Source organism: Entelurus aequoreus, linkage group LG27 (genome assembly GCF_033978785.1).
Source record: "Entelurus aequoreus isolate RoL-2023_Sb linkage group LG27, RoL_Eaeq_v1.1, whole genome shotgun sequence".
Classification (NCBI taxonomy): domain Eukaryota; kingdom Metazoa; phylum Chordata; class Actinopteri; order Syngnathiformes; family Syngnathidae; genus Entelurus; species Entelurus aequoreus.
In genome coordinates this window covers 1,327,228-1,344,267 of record NC_084757.1, presented here as the reverse complement: position 1 = coordinate 1,344,267, position 17,040 = coordinate 1,327,228, and the positions used below count along the sequence as shown (strand labels likewise).

The 17,040-nt window shown below is 37.4% G+C and overlaps 1 protein-coding gene across 1 annotated transcript in view; it reads right to left on the bottom strand.

Moving 5' to 3' along the window:
• sap130a (Sin3A-associated protein a) overlaps positions 1-17,040 on the bottom strand; it is a 45,698-nt gene that overhangs the window by 26,361 nt on the left and 2,297 nt on the right. Inside the window, exons 2-9 of the mRNA XM_062038582.1 lie at positions 15,516-15,645; positions 15,183-15,448; positions 12,658-12,825; positions 11,395-11,521; positions 6,735-6,850; positions 6,542-6,666; positions 190-325; positions 23-113 (exon numbers count right to left, since the gene is read on the bottom strand). Of these exons, the coding sequence (XP_061894566.1) occupies positions 23-113; positions 190-325; positions 6,542-6,666; positions 6,735-6,850; positions 11,395-11,521; positions 12,658-12,825; positions 15,183-15,448; positions 15,516-15,627 (1,141 nt within the window). The 5' untranslated portion in view covers positions 15,628-15,645. The remainder of the gene's footprint in view (positions 1-22; positions 114-189; positions 326-6,541; positions 6,667-6,734; positions 6,851-11,394; positions 11,522-12,657; positions 12,826-15,182; positions 15,449-15,515; positions 15,646-17,040) is intronic.

Below are 17,040 nucleotides of genomic sequence, written 5' to 3'. Positions count from 1 at the left end.
CAGAAGGTACTCAAGTTGGCACCTATAGTGGTGGTTGATGGCACAGTGTTTGTGGCAACAATGGGTGCCACCGTGGCTGCGGCTACTGGCGTCACAGTACTGAAGATGGGCTTCTGTGAGGAGAAACCATTTCAGTGTTAGGCCCAGTCATAAATGCTTTGATGGCAGCGGTCCTAAAGAGGCGGGGACCTGTGTCAGGGTGTGCGGGGGCTGAGGTTTTGGAGTCCCGATGGCTGGCAGCGTGATGCGGGTGGTGTCACGGGGCGTCTGAGGCCTATGGATGCTGACGGTGGCTGGAGGCGGGTGGATGGTCAGCCCTGGGCGCCTGAAGGGGTCGAGAGGAGTTTTACATGGTGTTACAACAACCAGATTTGATTCCAACAAGTTTGCTGCACAAAAAAACAGGGGATGAATGGAACAGACAAATGCAGTGGAAATATTGCTGTTTTGCAAGAACACAGACTGGTGACAAGCGTCACATGTAAATAACACGTAACGATGACGAGTCACCTGACTTAAAACACCCAAGAGGTTGGCTGCCGCCATTCCGCACCAGAGAAAAAATCAGTGCAAGTAATCTGCGGCTCCTGTCGTGGTTGGCAGCCGACTGAATGCGCTTGCGACACAAAACCATGCTTCTATTGTAAAGTATCCACTCAACGGATCAAATAACTCTATTTTTTTTTGTACGAGTTTGACTGTGACCATCAGATTTCTTCGTAAGAAGTGGCGAGCTGCTAGGACAGTTGTTTTCCTTCCTTTTTCCCTCTCAAGGGAAAAAAAACTGAACTGATTGTAAAGCAACTTTTCTAAAAAGAAAAATGGGACTGACATATCAACACTGTTTCTTTTAAATGCTTTGAATAGATCAGTGTTTTTCAACCTTTTTTGAGCCAAGGCGCATTGTTTTCATTGAAAAAATCCGGCGGTACACCACCAGCAGATATCATTAAAAAGTGAAACTCAGAAGACAATAAAAAGTAATTGTCGCAATTGTTGGATATGAATTTAAAGCATAACCAACCATGCATCACTATAGCTCTTGTCTCAAAGTAGGTGTACTGTTACGACCTGTCAGATCACGCCGTTTTTTGGTGTTTTCCTGTGTGTAGTGTTTTCAATTCTTGTCTTGCGCTCCTATTTTAGTGAAGTTTCAAGTCTTCCTTTGAGCGCTATTCCCCGCACCTGTTTTGTTTTAGCAATCACGAATATTTAAGTTGTTGCTATCTTTTTTTGCGCGGACATTGTTGTCATGTCATGTCCACACGCTGTAAGTTTTTGCTGTCGTCCAGCATTCTGTTTTTGTTTACTTTGTAGCCAGTTCCGTTTTAGTTTCGTTCTACATAGCCATCCCTAAGCTTTAATGCCTTTTCTTAGGGGCACTCAGCTTTTGTTTATTTTTGGTTTAAGCATTAGACACCTTTTTACCTGCACGCTGCCTCCCGCTGTCGTCTGCATATTGTAATCACGACAAACTTTCGTCGTCGTTCCCGACATCTACAAAGCAATCAGCTACCGGCTTCCACCTACTGATATGGTATGGTATAACATGGTTACTCTGCCGAGCTCTAGACAGCACAGACACTCAACAACGGCACATTATTTGCAGATTATAATTACTGGTTTGCAAAAAATTTTTTTTAACCCAAATAGGTGAAACTGCATAATCTCCCACGGCACACCAGACTGTATCTCACGGCACACTAGTGTGCCGCGGCACAATGGTTGAAAAACACTGGATTAGATAACCAGCAACTAAGCTGTGATTTTGTGTTTTGTGATAATTTATTATCTAATTTATACTATTTTCCCCCCTACCCTTCTCCCTTTAATATTTACAATATATACAGTACAGGCGAATAGTTTGGACACACCTTCTCATTCAATGGTTTTCTTCATTTTCATGACTATTTACATTGCAGATTGTCACTGAAGGCATCAAAACTATGAATGTGGAGTAAGAAATATAAAATTTAAAACATGTTTTCAGTTATTTCACCTTTTTTTTGTTAAGTACATAAATCCACATGTGCTCATTCAGTTTTTAATGCCTTCAGTGACAATCTACAATGTAAATAGTCATGCAAATAAAGAAAACCCATTGAATGAGAAGGTGTGTCCAAACTTTTGGCCTGTACTGTATATATCTCTCTCAAAATGCCACGTTTGGTCTGTCATTTTATCCACACCAAAACCTTTTCTTCTGCGCGCATTATTGCTGCACAAATAATCCTAAAAATAACCACAAATTACACAAGGAAATGAAGTGAGGTTAAAAAACAATTACTTCATGGAGTTAACAGGTGGTCTTTGCTGGTCGTCTGAAAACTGTACCAGGATATAGGCAAGTGTTTTATATTGGTTAACATCGATAATTGATATTTTTTATGACCTATGAAAAAAAGGAGAAAAATATGTTAAATCCAAACATTTTTATTTCAAATGTAACCTTCCTCTGATTTTAATCCGCTCAGCTATCAAGTCAGAAAGGAAATGTCAACGCGAGCATAGAAAACAATTGGAAAATCACGAAATGCTTAATAAAGTGTACGAAAATAGTGCAAAGTGTTCAAATGTAAACATGGAGAAACCTGAGAAGAACTATTTTCTGCAGGTTTAGTGCCAGGAAGTTGCAGCTGTGCTCTAAAGGGTGAGCGCAGCTAATGTGGTGTGGTATTAGCGGTCTTGCCTTGCATCATTTACAGACCACATTGGTCTGACTAGTCCAGGGGTCGGCAACCCGCGGCTCTAGAGCCGCATCGGCTCTTTAGCGCCGCCCTAGTGGCTCTCTGAAGCTTTTTCAAAAATGTGTGAAAAATGGAAAAAGATGAGGGGAAAAAAAAATAAAATTTTGTTTTAATATGGTTTCTGTAGGAGGACAAACATGACACAAACCTCCCTAATTGTTATAAAGCACACTGTTTATATTAAACATGCTTCACTGATTCGAGTATTTGGCGAGCGCCGTTTTGTCCTACTAATTTTGGCGGTCCTTGAACTCACCTTAGTTTGTTTACATGTATAACTTTCTCCGACTGTCTAGGACGTGTTTTATGCCACTTCTTTTTCTGTCTCATTTTGTCCACCAAACTTTTAACGTTGTGCGTGAATGCACAAAGGTGAGTTTTGTTGATGTTATTGACTTGTGTGGAGTGCTAATCAAACATATTTGGTCACTGCATGACTGCAAGCTAATCGATGCTAACATACAGCTAGCCTAAATAAGGCTAGCTGTATGTACATATTGCATCATTATGCCTCATTTGTAGCTATATTTGAGCTCATTTAGTTTCCTTTAAGTAATCTCAATTCAATGTATATCTCATGACACACTATCTGTATGTAATATGGCTTCTAATTTGTTGCGGCTCCAGACAGATTTGTTTTTGTATTTTTGGTCCAATATGGCTCTTTCAACATTTTGGGTTGCCGACCCCTGGACTAGTCCAAATCCAAAGTGTCATTCTGTCCAGGTGACTTTTCCTCTTTTACCCACAATTTCTTCATTTTGACTTTGTCTTCTCAATCCATGCAAAGAATCCACCAACAGACAACAAGATGGTGCAACTTAACATAATAGTTAATACGGTTACCGTCACTTCCTGAGTTGCTCGGTTACCAGAGAGCGAGTGCCTTTGTTCATGCAACCAAGCTTGCTTCCATACTTACGCTTTCTTCAGAACGCATTTCTTATGTGTCTATATCGCGATATATATTGATATATATTTTTCACCCATCCATGCGAACGCACTCCGATACATTATTAACACTAGGAGAGCACGATAAATATCGGGAGTGATTAAAGGGTATATGAAGTTATTTCGATAAATCCCATAACATTAAAAAATAGCCACCATAACCAATACAAAAAAATCCAATGAGGAGCGATTACCCGTACTGTGCTGTAAGTGGGTTAGAGTGAGCAAACCGAGCCCTCTGTTTCATGCTCATTGTAAACAAATATGGCATCAATCCCGTGAGACTCCTTGACGGTTTCAGAGGAGGACTTTCCGTGTGCTATTTGCACCGAACGTTCCATGAGGAGGCAAAAACACATCAAACCATATCAAGTCACTTGAAAGCCACGTGCTCTAGAGCAGTGTTTTTCAACCACTGTGCCGCGGCGCACTAGTGTCCTGAAATACAGTCTGGTGTGCCGTGGGAGATTATGTAATTTCACCTAATTGGGTTAAAAATATTTTTTGCACACATGTAATTATAATCCGTAAATAATGTGGCAGTGTAACCATGCTATACTCATCCATATCAGTAGGTGGCAGCAAGTAGCTAATTGCTTCGTAGATGTCGGGAAGCAGCGTGCAGGTAAAAAGGTATCTTATGCTTAAACCAAAAATAAACAAAAGCCGAGTGCCGCTATGAAAAGGCACTGAAGCTTAGGCATGGCTATGCAAAACGAAACTACAATTGAACTGGCTGCGAAGTAAACAAAACACAAAATGCTGGACGACAGCAAAGACTTACAGCGCGTGGAACGGAGACGGCGTCCACAAAGTACATCCGCACATGACATGACAACCGACAATGTCCCCACAAAGAAGGAAAGCGTCCGCACAACTTAAATAGTCTGGATTGCGAAAACAAAGTAGGTGTGGAGAATAGCGCTCAAGGAAGACGTGAAACCGCAACAGGAAAATACCAACAAAACAGGATAGGTGTGCAAGACAAGGACTAAAACACTACACACAGGAAAACACCAAAAAACTCCAACTAAGTCACGGTGTGATGTGACAGGTTGTGACAGTTAGGGCTGCAACAACTAATCAATTAAAATTGATTATAAAAATAGTTGGCGATTAATTTAGTCATCGATTCGTTGGATCTATGCTATGCGCATGCGCAGAGGCAATTTTATTTTATTTATAATTTTATTTTTATTTTTTATAAACCTTTATCTATAAACTGCAACATGTACAAACAGCTGAGAAACAATAGTCAAAATAAGTATGGTGCCAGTATGCTGTTTTTTTTCAATAAAATACTGGAAAGGATAGAAATGTTTGTCTATTTTATCCGATTATTGAGTTTGAGTTTGAGTTTATTTCGAACATGCAAGCATACAACATGATACATCACAATTTCCAGTTTCTCTTTTCAACATGTTCGAAAAGGAGTAGGAAGAAGCAGAGCTTATTTAATCCTACCCCTTTTCTTTACATAACAGTTGCTAAAACTTTTTGTTCACTTCCTGTTCACAATTTATTCATTTTTCATTATTTTTTTTCCCCCGTTAATTTATTTATTTCAGGCAATGACAAAGACGTACAAGTTGACAAAACATAATAATATAAATTAATATAGTGCATTATTGTCCAGTTTTGCCTGAAAGGGAGTGGGAAGAAGATAATTTATTTAATCCCACCCCCAGTTCTCCATTCAGTGATTATTCACATGAGTTTCACTCTCACTTTGTTCAAGGTTTATAATACAGATGTTGTATCATAGTGGCATTACCACAGGTAACAATAATTATTACACTGTAACAATCATTTGTATCAACAATGTAGGAATAATGAGTATACCAACAATGGTAATAGACATCATAGCAATAATGTTGCGATTTCCAAACATCACTATCTTGGTTTTATTTATATTCAAAGATAATTTATTTGTGTCCATCCATTTTTTTACTATGTTTAGTTCTGTGTTTACTGTATTTATGAGCTCATTATAGTCATCACTACTGTAGAATAAATTTGTGTCGTCTGCAAAAAGTATAAATTTCAGTATTTTGGATGTATTAAACATATCATTAATATATACATTAAACAGTTTTGGCCCCAACACGGACCCTTGGGGGACACCACAAGCAATGCCAAGAGTATCAGATAAAAATTGACCCATTTTAACAAACTGTACCCTTCCTGTTAAATATTCACAATAAACTCCATAGGTAATCACAATAAAACTAAATAAATAAATAGTAAGAATTTAATAATAATAATTGGTGAAGTAAGTCATATTTCATATGATGAGATAAGTAAGATTACTTTAAGAATGAATGAATGGATGGATGAAATAAATTGAGAATGTTTATCATGGTTCTTAATTAATCGATTAATCTAAGTAATAATCAACAGATTAATCGATTATCAAATTAATCGTTAGTTGCAGCCTTAGTGACAGTACACCTACTTTGAGACAAGTTATATTGATACATGCTTGGTTATGCTTTAAATTCATATCCGACAATTGCGAGAACAACTTTTTATTGTCAATATCGGCTACTGAGTTTCGTTTTTTAATGATTTCTGCTTTTGGTGTGCTTCAGGATTTTGTCAATGAAAAAAAATGTGCCTTGGCTCAAAAAAGGTGGAAAAACACTGCGCCGAGCAATCGGATGAGTTTGTGGGGTGAATGCGGGGCTTTCAGTCCAAACAATCCAAAACACAAAAACATAAAACATATGTAAAAAAACGATTCAAATTCTCAAAAGTGTGATTAATCTAATCAAAAAAATACATTCATTTGACAGCACTATTAGTAATAAAGTTATAAGGCTTGTTATATGACAGCCACTTACCCATGAGCCACCTCTGCTGAGTGCGTAGCGGTCGTACTGATGACCGGAGACTGAGTCCTGGTAGCTGAGATTGGGGCCACGACGGTGGGAAGCACGGCGGTGGACGTGGTCACGGGAGGACGGGACTGCGGACAGAGAGACACTTTCACCACGCGGCTCAGAGAAATGATGAGCAGCCTCTTTATCGTCGCACCTGAATGGTCTGGTGGATGATGTGCTGCACGGTGGGCTGGCCCGGGCCTGCGCTCGCTCCGGTGGCTGGTCGGAGGACGGTCTTGGAGCTCGACATGACAGCTGCTGCGGCCGCGCCTCCAGGGGGGAAAAAAGTGGTCATTTGATCAAATCATCTGATTTAAAACCAGATTTAAATTGAATGTCATGTGTTTAATAATAATGCAGCACACTAACAACAATACATTCAACGTTCACCAGAGGATATACTAATGCTTTAAATCACATGTGTCCAAAGTGCGGCCCCGGGGGCCTTTTGCAGGCCGCAGCTAAGCTTTTTAACGGCCCGTGGCACATTCTAAAATGACTATTACACAACAACAAAAGTGGAATAAAAAAAGCATACAACTCAAATGTGATTAAAAATTTGACTCAACACAAAACCATGCAGTTTTTTTTTCTTTAAAACGGTCACTGCTCAAAAAATAATAATGAATCAAAATCAATGTTTTGAATTATTGACCTATTGAAGGCTCCAATTACTTCACATCAAATATTGCATTTTGAAATATTTTTTGACGGGAATAATGCATATTTTGTGTTTGCCATAACAAACTAAGTTTTCCATGACAAAAAGGGCATAAAACAGACAAAAAAATAAAACAAAGTTAAAATTGACTTACTGTATTTCCTTGAATAGCCGCAGGGGTGCTAATTAATTTAAAACCTCTTCTCACTCCTGCGTTTACCAAAAGCATGCGGGATTGGCAAGCATGCGTTAATTAATTTAAAACCTCTTCTCACTCCGGCGCTTACCTTATCATGATAAGCACATTTAATTAAAAAAAACGTTATTATGGTCTTACCTTTAGGTATAAATGAGTCCATGCGCAGCTCCTATAGAAGTCTTCCTTATCTTTCTTCAGTTTTAAAAGTCTCTCTGTCTCGATGGAGATCTTCCTTTAAGTATTACCTCCTGCTTCGATTGAAAGTCCAGTTTAGAAAACTGTTTTATTTTAGATATGTAATCCTCCATGGTAAAAGTGCAAGCAAACAATGGCTCCTCACTCTTGCTGCCTGTTTTCTTCTGCAGCACCGGTCTTCTGCAGTACCACTAGTCGCAAAAAGGATCACTAGCGCCCTCTACCACCAGGAGGAGGAAGTCATTTAATGACTCATATTTGACCCGGCGGAAGTGCCAAGCATGCGCTAATTATTTTGCGAAACGAGTTTGACCCGGCTGTAATTCTAGGCAGGCGAATACTATATTCCCGGCGGCAATTCAAGGAAATACGGTAGTTATCGGAAGTTGTTCTAGAGATTAAAGTGTTGAAAGCAAAAACAATTACAAGGTATTACTACTTAAACACTTTTATGTTTTTTTTAAACTGTCTGCTTAAAAAATAATGAATGGATTATTAACATCGAAAGCTCAAATTACTTTCCACTTTGAAATATTTTTTGGGGAAAATATTGCATATTTTGTGTTTGCCACAAAAAGGGCTTGAAACAAACAAACAAATACTTTTTTTTAATAAAAACTTAAAATTGAGAGATATTTAAGTTGTTCTAAAGATTTAAGCATTTAAAGTAAAAAATAAATATATATATATATATATATATATATATATATATATATATATATATATATATATATAGCTTATTTTTAACACTTATGAGGGAGGCACTGAGAATTTTAATATGATTTTTTTTTAAACTTTCTGCTGAAAAAAATAATGAATCAAAATATATGTTATTATAAAAAATAAATAAAAAAGTTTCCTTATATCGACAGCAATATATGAAATTGATCTAGAGCAGGGGTCACCAACGCGGTGCCCGCGGGCACCAGGTCGCCCGTAAGGACCAGATGAGTCGCCCGCGGGCCTGTTCTAAAAAAAAAAAAAATTAAATCTACATAGAAAAAACACAAGATACACTTTCAATCAGTGCATCAACCCAAACAACCTCCCCCATGCACACTCATCCACACCCACTCACACAAAAGGGGTTATTTCTTTCTGCTACCAATATTCTGGTTCCCACAACATAGACAACACATCTACAAGGGACACAGTCCCTGAAGCACACATGATTGTATAGGCTGCTGGTCCACTAACATTTTCATTAATTACTATTTTTTATGTAATTAGTTTTATATTGTTTTACTTTCCTTTTTATCCAAGAAAATGTTTTTTATTTATTTATCTTATTTTATTTTATTTTTAAAAAAAAGGGCCTTATCTTCAACAGACCAGGTTGTCAATGAAATTAGATTTGTTTAAAGGGTTTTTAAAACCAGGCCCAGTCCAGATAATGTCCAAGTCGGACTCAGCAACACACACCTTCATTCATGTACACAGAAAAAAATTAGGGAACACAACAGATTGCATATAATTTATAAACAAAATTACATTTTCAAAATAAGCATTTATGTACAGTCCAGATTATGTCCAGGTCACTCAAATTAGGGAACACAACAACAGATATCATATAATCTATAAACATAATTATACTTTCAAAATAAGCCTTTGAGGACTTCTCATCTTTTTTTTAATGTTTTTTGGCATCATTATCGTTTTCAACCATGTAACTTTCTAAAGTTAGAAAATACTGAATAAATGTTTTAAAGAAAGTAATACTAATTGAATATCTGTTTTTGGCCTTAAAAATAAACATGTTACCGAGTACTATAATTAAATTGACTAAATCATGATTGTCAATGAACTCTCCTAAAATAACAGAAACCACATTAAGCTTCATAAACAAACCAATCCTTAAACACATTTTTTCAACTTCCACCCAAAACAAAGACACAATATGACAATACCAAAACAAATGCAGGGTGGATTCAGGCTCCTGACAACAAAATCGGCAATCATCTGACTCTGTCATATTCCATAATTTTAACATTTTCCCTGTGGGTAAGAAGTTATAAATAATTTTAATTTGAAAATAACGATTTTGCACATCGATAGTGGTTTTATAGATTAGTTTGAATATGGCATCCCATGGCAACGGGCAGTCAAAAAAGTCCTCCCATTTTCCATTTGTGTTGTATGAGGCAGCCTTCAGAGATTTCTTTATTAAATACAAATTATATATTTTTCTATTTATTTTAGTTCCTTTTTGCCAACTACAATTTCTTATTAGAGGTTTACAAACTAATAATTTAGTAGTTCCATAATTAATTATTTGTTTCCATCTTTTCCCAATTACTCCAGTTAGTTGATCAAATGAAAAGCTTGAGCAAGCATCACCATACATAGCTCTAAATTCATCATACTTCATAATTTTACCATTCTCATTGATAATATCATTGACAAAAATGATTCCTCTTTCAAACATATTTTTCCAAAAGAAAGGCTTTCCATCTATTACAATATTAGAGTTCATCCATATTAACTGCTGCAAAATATCGTCTCTTTTTTCTGGCACATAAAATTGAAAACACCACTATGAGTGGATTGTTTCCTTTATGAACCCCGCCATGTTTCCCAGCAGACTCTCTGGGAGGGGATCACTTGTAAAAAAGGATACAATTTCTTTTGATACAGTACATGTTTTTTGTCCAACAGGACATTTGTGTACCACTCAATGTTTAAATACATCTTTGGAACAATTGATGCTTTTAAAGACAGACACATAGCTTCAAGGTTGAGAAGTTTCAGGCCCCCATATTCATACTCTTTGTACAAAACCTTTCAAACACAGAACACGCCTCACTGATGCACATCTGCAAGACTCACTCAGAGTTGCAGTGTCAAGTTACACACCAGAGTACAACACACTAGTTAACAGCATGCAATGCCAGGCTTCCCACTAACTGACAAAGAAACAGATAACAGATTTGGTGTCCAGTTCAAAGTGTGACATGATTTAAAAATTGGAGAGTTTACTTTTGTATTTTACATGAGTTATTATTTGTACAAACATGGTGCAAAGTAATTCATGATTTGTTAAAAAATGTTAGTGGCTAGCTAGTTAAAATGGGATATTGTGATTTCACAAGACTGTCTTAAAAGTGATCATTTGAAAATGTTCAATTTGAAAAATGTGCACTTAGAGAAAATATAAAAATAAAGTGTTGCATATTGATATTTATCTGTTTCTATATATATTTATTGTGAGAAATCATTAAGATGACCAGTGTTTCCACAAAGATAAATATCATTAATTATTCATAATAACAGAGTTAAAGGTAAATTGAGCAAATTGGCTACTTCTGGCAATTTATTTAAATGTGTATCTAACTGGTAGCCCTTCGCATTAATCAGTACCCAAGAAGTAGCCCTTGGTTTCAAAAAGGTTGGTGACCCCTGATCTAGAGATTTAAGCATTGACAAAACAAAATAAACACAGTATATAACTTATTTTTAACATTTTATGACTGAGATGCTTCCGGGTGCCCGAAACCAAAATCGAAGGGAACATGTTTTCTTACTGTTTTAATTATGAAAAATATTTTTAAAAAGCAGCCCTCAGTGGAAAAAATTTTGACATGCCTTCTATAAACAAATATGTGTTTTGTGATAGCATGTCAAAGGAAATCTAACCAAGACTGAGAAAGGTGTCACCTCGCTCATATGACGGTAAAAGAATGAGGCGTCACATCAAATTCAACTGTCGGAAGCTTGTGAAAGAAACATCTTCAAGTGTGGCACACTGCGGGTGCATCTCACCTCGCGGTAAATGAGACGTGAAGGTCTGGGAAGGGACTGCGGGGGTCCCTATCTGCAATGTGGGGGCGCTGCCTCGAATGATCTGAATGTTGGCTGACATGAGGTGGTGCAGGTTGCTGGTGTGACCCTGAAAACAATGAACATGGTAAGAATGGACATCATTAAAAGGTACCCTAAAATGACCTTTTAACAGTAATAAATGTGCTGGGAGACTGTTTATTGTCAGCAAATGTGGGGAAAAAATCCATCATTTCTCTTTAATAATCCACTTTTGAGACAAGAGGGGCTCATTTAAAGTTGCGACACTTCATGCCGCCTCTGGATGAGCCCACCTTGTGAGTACACCCACAACTTTGTGAAAATAATAATAATTCAAAATGGACTCACTACACATCTTAAAATGCCCCTCTGCCAAGTGTCCATCAGTCGGTTACAGATGTGGGAGATGTAAGTTTGATTATGTGGAGGGGGCGTGGCCTGCGGACCTGCAGCGAAGCAGGGTGTGCCAGGACCGGCTTCGAGATCAGCGACAGGTGCGTAGATGGCCCAGGTGGGCACACCCCGCTTCGCTGCAATTCTTTTAGACTTAGACTAGACTTAGACTTCCTTTTTATTGTCATTCAAATTTGAACTTTACAGCACAGATAAGAACGAAATTTCGTTACATAAGCTCATGGTAGTGCAGGATAAAAAAGCAATACGGTGCATATATAAATAAATAAATATATATAAATAATATATAAATATATATATAAAATAAATAAATAAATAGATTGCTGTACAGATAAATATATTGCACTTTTTCACTTTTTCATTTTTAATATGTCAATAAACTTCTCAATCAAAAAAACCCACACGCCCCCGCTCTCATGTGCGCTCTTTGCAGCGGTTGTGCAGAAACTATGTCCGCATATTCAAAGTTCTGGCCACGCCATGCGGGCAGAATTCGATTCATATTTATTATTTATACTCCACCGATCATTCAAAGCAACAGAATATAAATCAAAGTAATGTTCTAGTTGTTGAATCGTTGCAGCCCGGATGTAAAGTACACAACATCACCTCATGGAGACAAACAGCTCATTAGCATTAAAGCTACAGCGAACAAAAAGGAGTGACTTTTCAAATGTCTGAATTCCGGCATGTCGGCTTGTCTCTGGACAACTCGGGTAGTGGACTGGTGTTGTTCAAAGACTAGCCTCTCTTGCGGCGCCTCAAAGACACAGAAAAACACTTATTAGACGTAAACATTGGACACCTCACCTGCTGACCGCTGATGGTCGCCACGGGGATGGAGAGTGTTGTGGCGATGCTGCTCTCTGTGGTGGCCGTGATGTGCGCCGGTACCTTGGGGGGCATGGGAATGTGCCCCTGGTTGGAGACGGGTGCTGGGGCAATTAAACGGCTCGGCATGGGTGACTTCAGGACAGCCTTTTCAAAAACACATTACCGTCAAGAAAGCCTGAGCGTCCACTCAACCCATAGTTGTACAGTGAAACCTCAATTTTACGAACACCTTTTGGGGAACTTTTCGATTGACCAACTTTTAGATCGAGCAGAGAAATGTAACAAACATTGAAGACAACTATTTTTTAGACAGACGAGGATTCACAACCTTATCTTTTTGAAGCGGAATATACGGAGGATGAACTGCTCCTTGTAGGAGCGAGCATGAAGGAAGAGTGAGATGAAAGTGACTCAAAGCTGCAAAATGTGAAACTTGGAGCTATTTCGACATAAATTGAGTGCTTACCCAGATAAACTAGAAACTATCCACCGAGTGAGTCACACTTTAACATCATGCGTGTTAGTTAGGGGTGTAACGGTACGTTTATTTGTCTTGAACCGTTTCTGTACAGGGGTTGGGTTTGGAGGTGTACCGAACGAGTTTCCACACGGACATATTAAGTAGCGTAACGCACGTTGTGTAAACAATGCACACCGAGGCACAACACACGGCATACTAGCAGCTAACGAGCTACGATAGACTGACCCTACATCCTCTTTTCACCGGACATGTCCTCTTTTGCGGAGCTGTCAGGACGGGGTTTCTTAAATGCCTCAAATGTCCGGCATTTTGAGTTAGTGTTGCGTGTATTTTCAATGTACGTTCAAGGTTAAGAAGGGGTTAAAAACAAAACAAATTGTGAAGTTGCGCAGCAGCATTGGTGAGGGAGGGGCAGAGACAGAGAGAGCGAGAGAGTTAAGATAAACGCGCATGCGTCGCCAGGCTCTGCTTTTTATCCATAGATTTATCACATTTAATGTTTTATTAGCTATAGCAGGGGTGTCAAAAGTGTGCCCCGGAGGCCATTTGCGGCCCACAGCTAATGTTTTAAAGGCCCACGGCACATCCTAAAAATACTATTAAAATAAACAAAAACATAACAAAAGTGAAATAAAAAAGCTTAAACGTTAAATGTAATTTAGAAAAAGTTGCAATGTTGACTAATAAAACAAAGCTGTTTTTTTTCATTCAAACTGTCATTGCTCAAAACATAATATTGAATCAAAATCAATGTTATTATGAATTATTGACCTATCCAAGGTTCCCATTACTTCACATCAAATATTCCAATAAGAAAAATATTTTTGGTGGAAGATTTTGCAAATTTGGTAAATAAATAACCCAAAAATTTATATTTTGTTGTTTTCTTACTGTACCAAAAATGAACCGAACCGTGACCTCTAAACCGAGGTACGTACCGAACTGACATTTTTGTGTACCGTTACACCCCTAGTGGTAGTACAACTACAGTACAGCTAGCTGTGTAATAACAAAACATGAAATGATACTTTACAGATACTGTAATATGATTGTTCATGTTTTTCCACTCAGTACAGATTGGTGACCTATCACAGTGTTGTGCATTACAAACTCAAACGTGTTTCGTGCTGACATGAAAGCTAGCTTATCTGTTGCCGTAGTTAGCTTTTGTGGCTAATACTGTAGCACGCCGATGTGTTACTGCACCAAAAAAAAAAAAAATTTAAGAGTTCCTCTTACAATAACAATGTCGCTACAGCTTGGTTATTATACAGGTTACGGAACGTAAATGAAGAATTGTTGACGGTTATTGGACGCATTTTAAAGTGATTTAGAGGTAGAATGGGTTGCTCCCATTAGCTGCATTGCTAGCCATCCCAAACAAGCCAATGTTTACATATTAGAATGCAAAAAACAACAACTTTTGTCTTCTTGGGTTTTCATAACGATTGTGAACGATAGGCAAAATTAAAAGAAAAATTGCAGTTCCTTTTTAATTATGATGAGACCGGACTTTTCTGGGTAAGTATGCCTAAGCAGATCTATTTCATACCGTAGGAAAAGACACACAAACACACACGGCCCCTTTCCCCGATCCCCCCGTCTCCCGTCTGTCGGCTCCTTTCTCGTCAGCTCCTCCTTTGCCGATGTTAATGTAAGTGGATATTACTTTTCAACATGCTTATTATTGTAACAATATGGTTTGGTAAAGTTAAGGATTTTTGTGATTTCTGATCGTTTGTGAGTGCACCAAAGGGACTTTTCAGAGCAGCACATATATGCAACTTGTTAATACATCTTTGATTGATATACAGTACTGTGTAGTACTTTATATTGTGGACTTTTGTCGAGACCGGGACCCATTATTCATATTTACATTGTTTGTTATGGAGAAATTTGCTTCACTACACAAACTTTTTGATTTACGAACCCTGCTCAGGAACCAGTCAAGTTCGTAAATCGGAGTTCCGATGTATTTTCAATTCACAAACAATAAATACAATTATAGTTCAAGACGCACCTTCATCTGTCCGTCAGTGAGGACTGCGGGTTGGCCCTGTGGGAGGTGCAATGGGGGTGCCGGGAGGGCCACAGGTGTGCCAGACTGGATGGGCATCGTCTGGGGGCCGGGCTGTGGCAGGCCGTGTGTCTGCACCTGGGGGTACGGTCTGACCACCATAGTGTCCTGCTTGTCGTCTCTGAACACCACCGTCCCCCCGGCCCCTGCTGGAGGATGCTCCTGCTGGCCGTGATCGCCATCCCGGCTGCCGTCAGCTTCTGCGAGCGCTAACAGAAAAGAAGCGGAATGAATGTCTGGCAGCTTGTGATGCTGGCGTCACGTGACTTGAAGTACCTAGGGCGTTGGACGGCTGATTGACAGCCACCAGGTTCCCACCAGCCGGGATGAGGGGCGCCCCTCCGCTGGAAGCAGGCAGCCCGTGGCGTGGAAATTGCTGAGAGCTCATTCGGATTAATGTAATGGCCTAAAACAACCCAAAAATGTACATTATTTGTGTTACGTTGACTTTAAAGGGAAAGGCAGTGCGTAGAAAGACTTTTGACAGGAACAAGAAAGTTTGATCATTTTACGCCTATACTGTATATACCTTTATATACATACCTATACTGTATATACATTTATATACCTATATACATATATATACCTTTATTTACCTATACATACATACACACACATATATACATATACACACACACACATACATACACACACACACACACATACAGTATATATATATATATATATACACACACACACATATATATATATATATATATATATATATATATATATATGCACATATACATATACACACATATATATACACACACATATATATACACACACACATATATATACACACACACACACACATACATACATACATACATACATACATATATATATACATATATATATATATATATATATATATATATATATATATATATATATATATATATATATATATATATATATATATATATATATATATATATATATATATATATATATATATATATATATATATATATATATAAGGGCTACAACTAACGATTAATTTGGCCATCGATTAATCTGTCGATTATTACTTCGATTAATAATCGGATAAAAGAGACAAACTACATTTCTATCCTTTCCAGTATTTTATTGGAAAAAAAACAGCATACTGGCACCATACTTATTTTGATTATTGTTTCTCAGCTGTTTGTACATGTTGCAGTTTATAAATAAAGGTTTATAAAAATAAAAAAAAGAATTAAAATTTAAAAAATTTAAAAAATAAAATAAAATTGCCTCTGCGCATGCGCATAGCATAGATCCAACGAATCAATGACTAAATTAATCGCCAACTATTTTTATAATCGATTTTAATCGATTAGTTGTTGCAGCCCTAATATATATACATACATACTGTACATATATACACATACATACATATATATATACATATATATATATATATATATATACATACATATATATACACACACATATATATATATATATATATATATATATTAGGGCTGCAACTAACGATTAATTTGATAATCGATTAATCTGTCGATTATTACTTCGATTAATCGATTGATAATCGGATAAAAGAGACAAACTACATTTCTGTCCTTTCCAGTATTTTATTGAAAAAACCAAGCATACTGGCACCATACTTATTTTGATTATTGTTTCTCAGCTGTTTGTACATGTTGCAGTTTATAAATAAAGGTTTATTTAAAAAAAATATATAAAACATTTTTTTTTTTAAATAAAAATAAAAAAAATAAAAAAGCCTCTGCGCGAATCGATGACTAAATTAATCGGCAACTATTTTTATAATCGATTTTAATCGATTTAATCG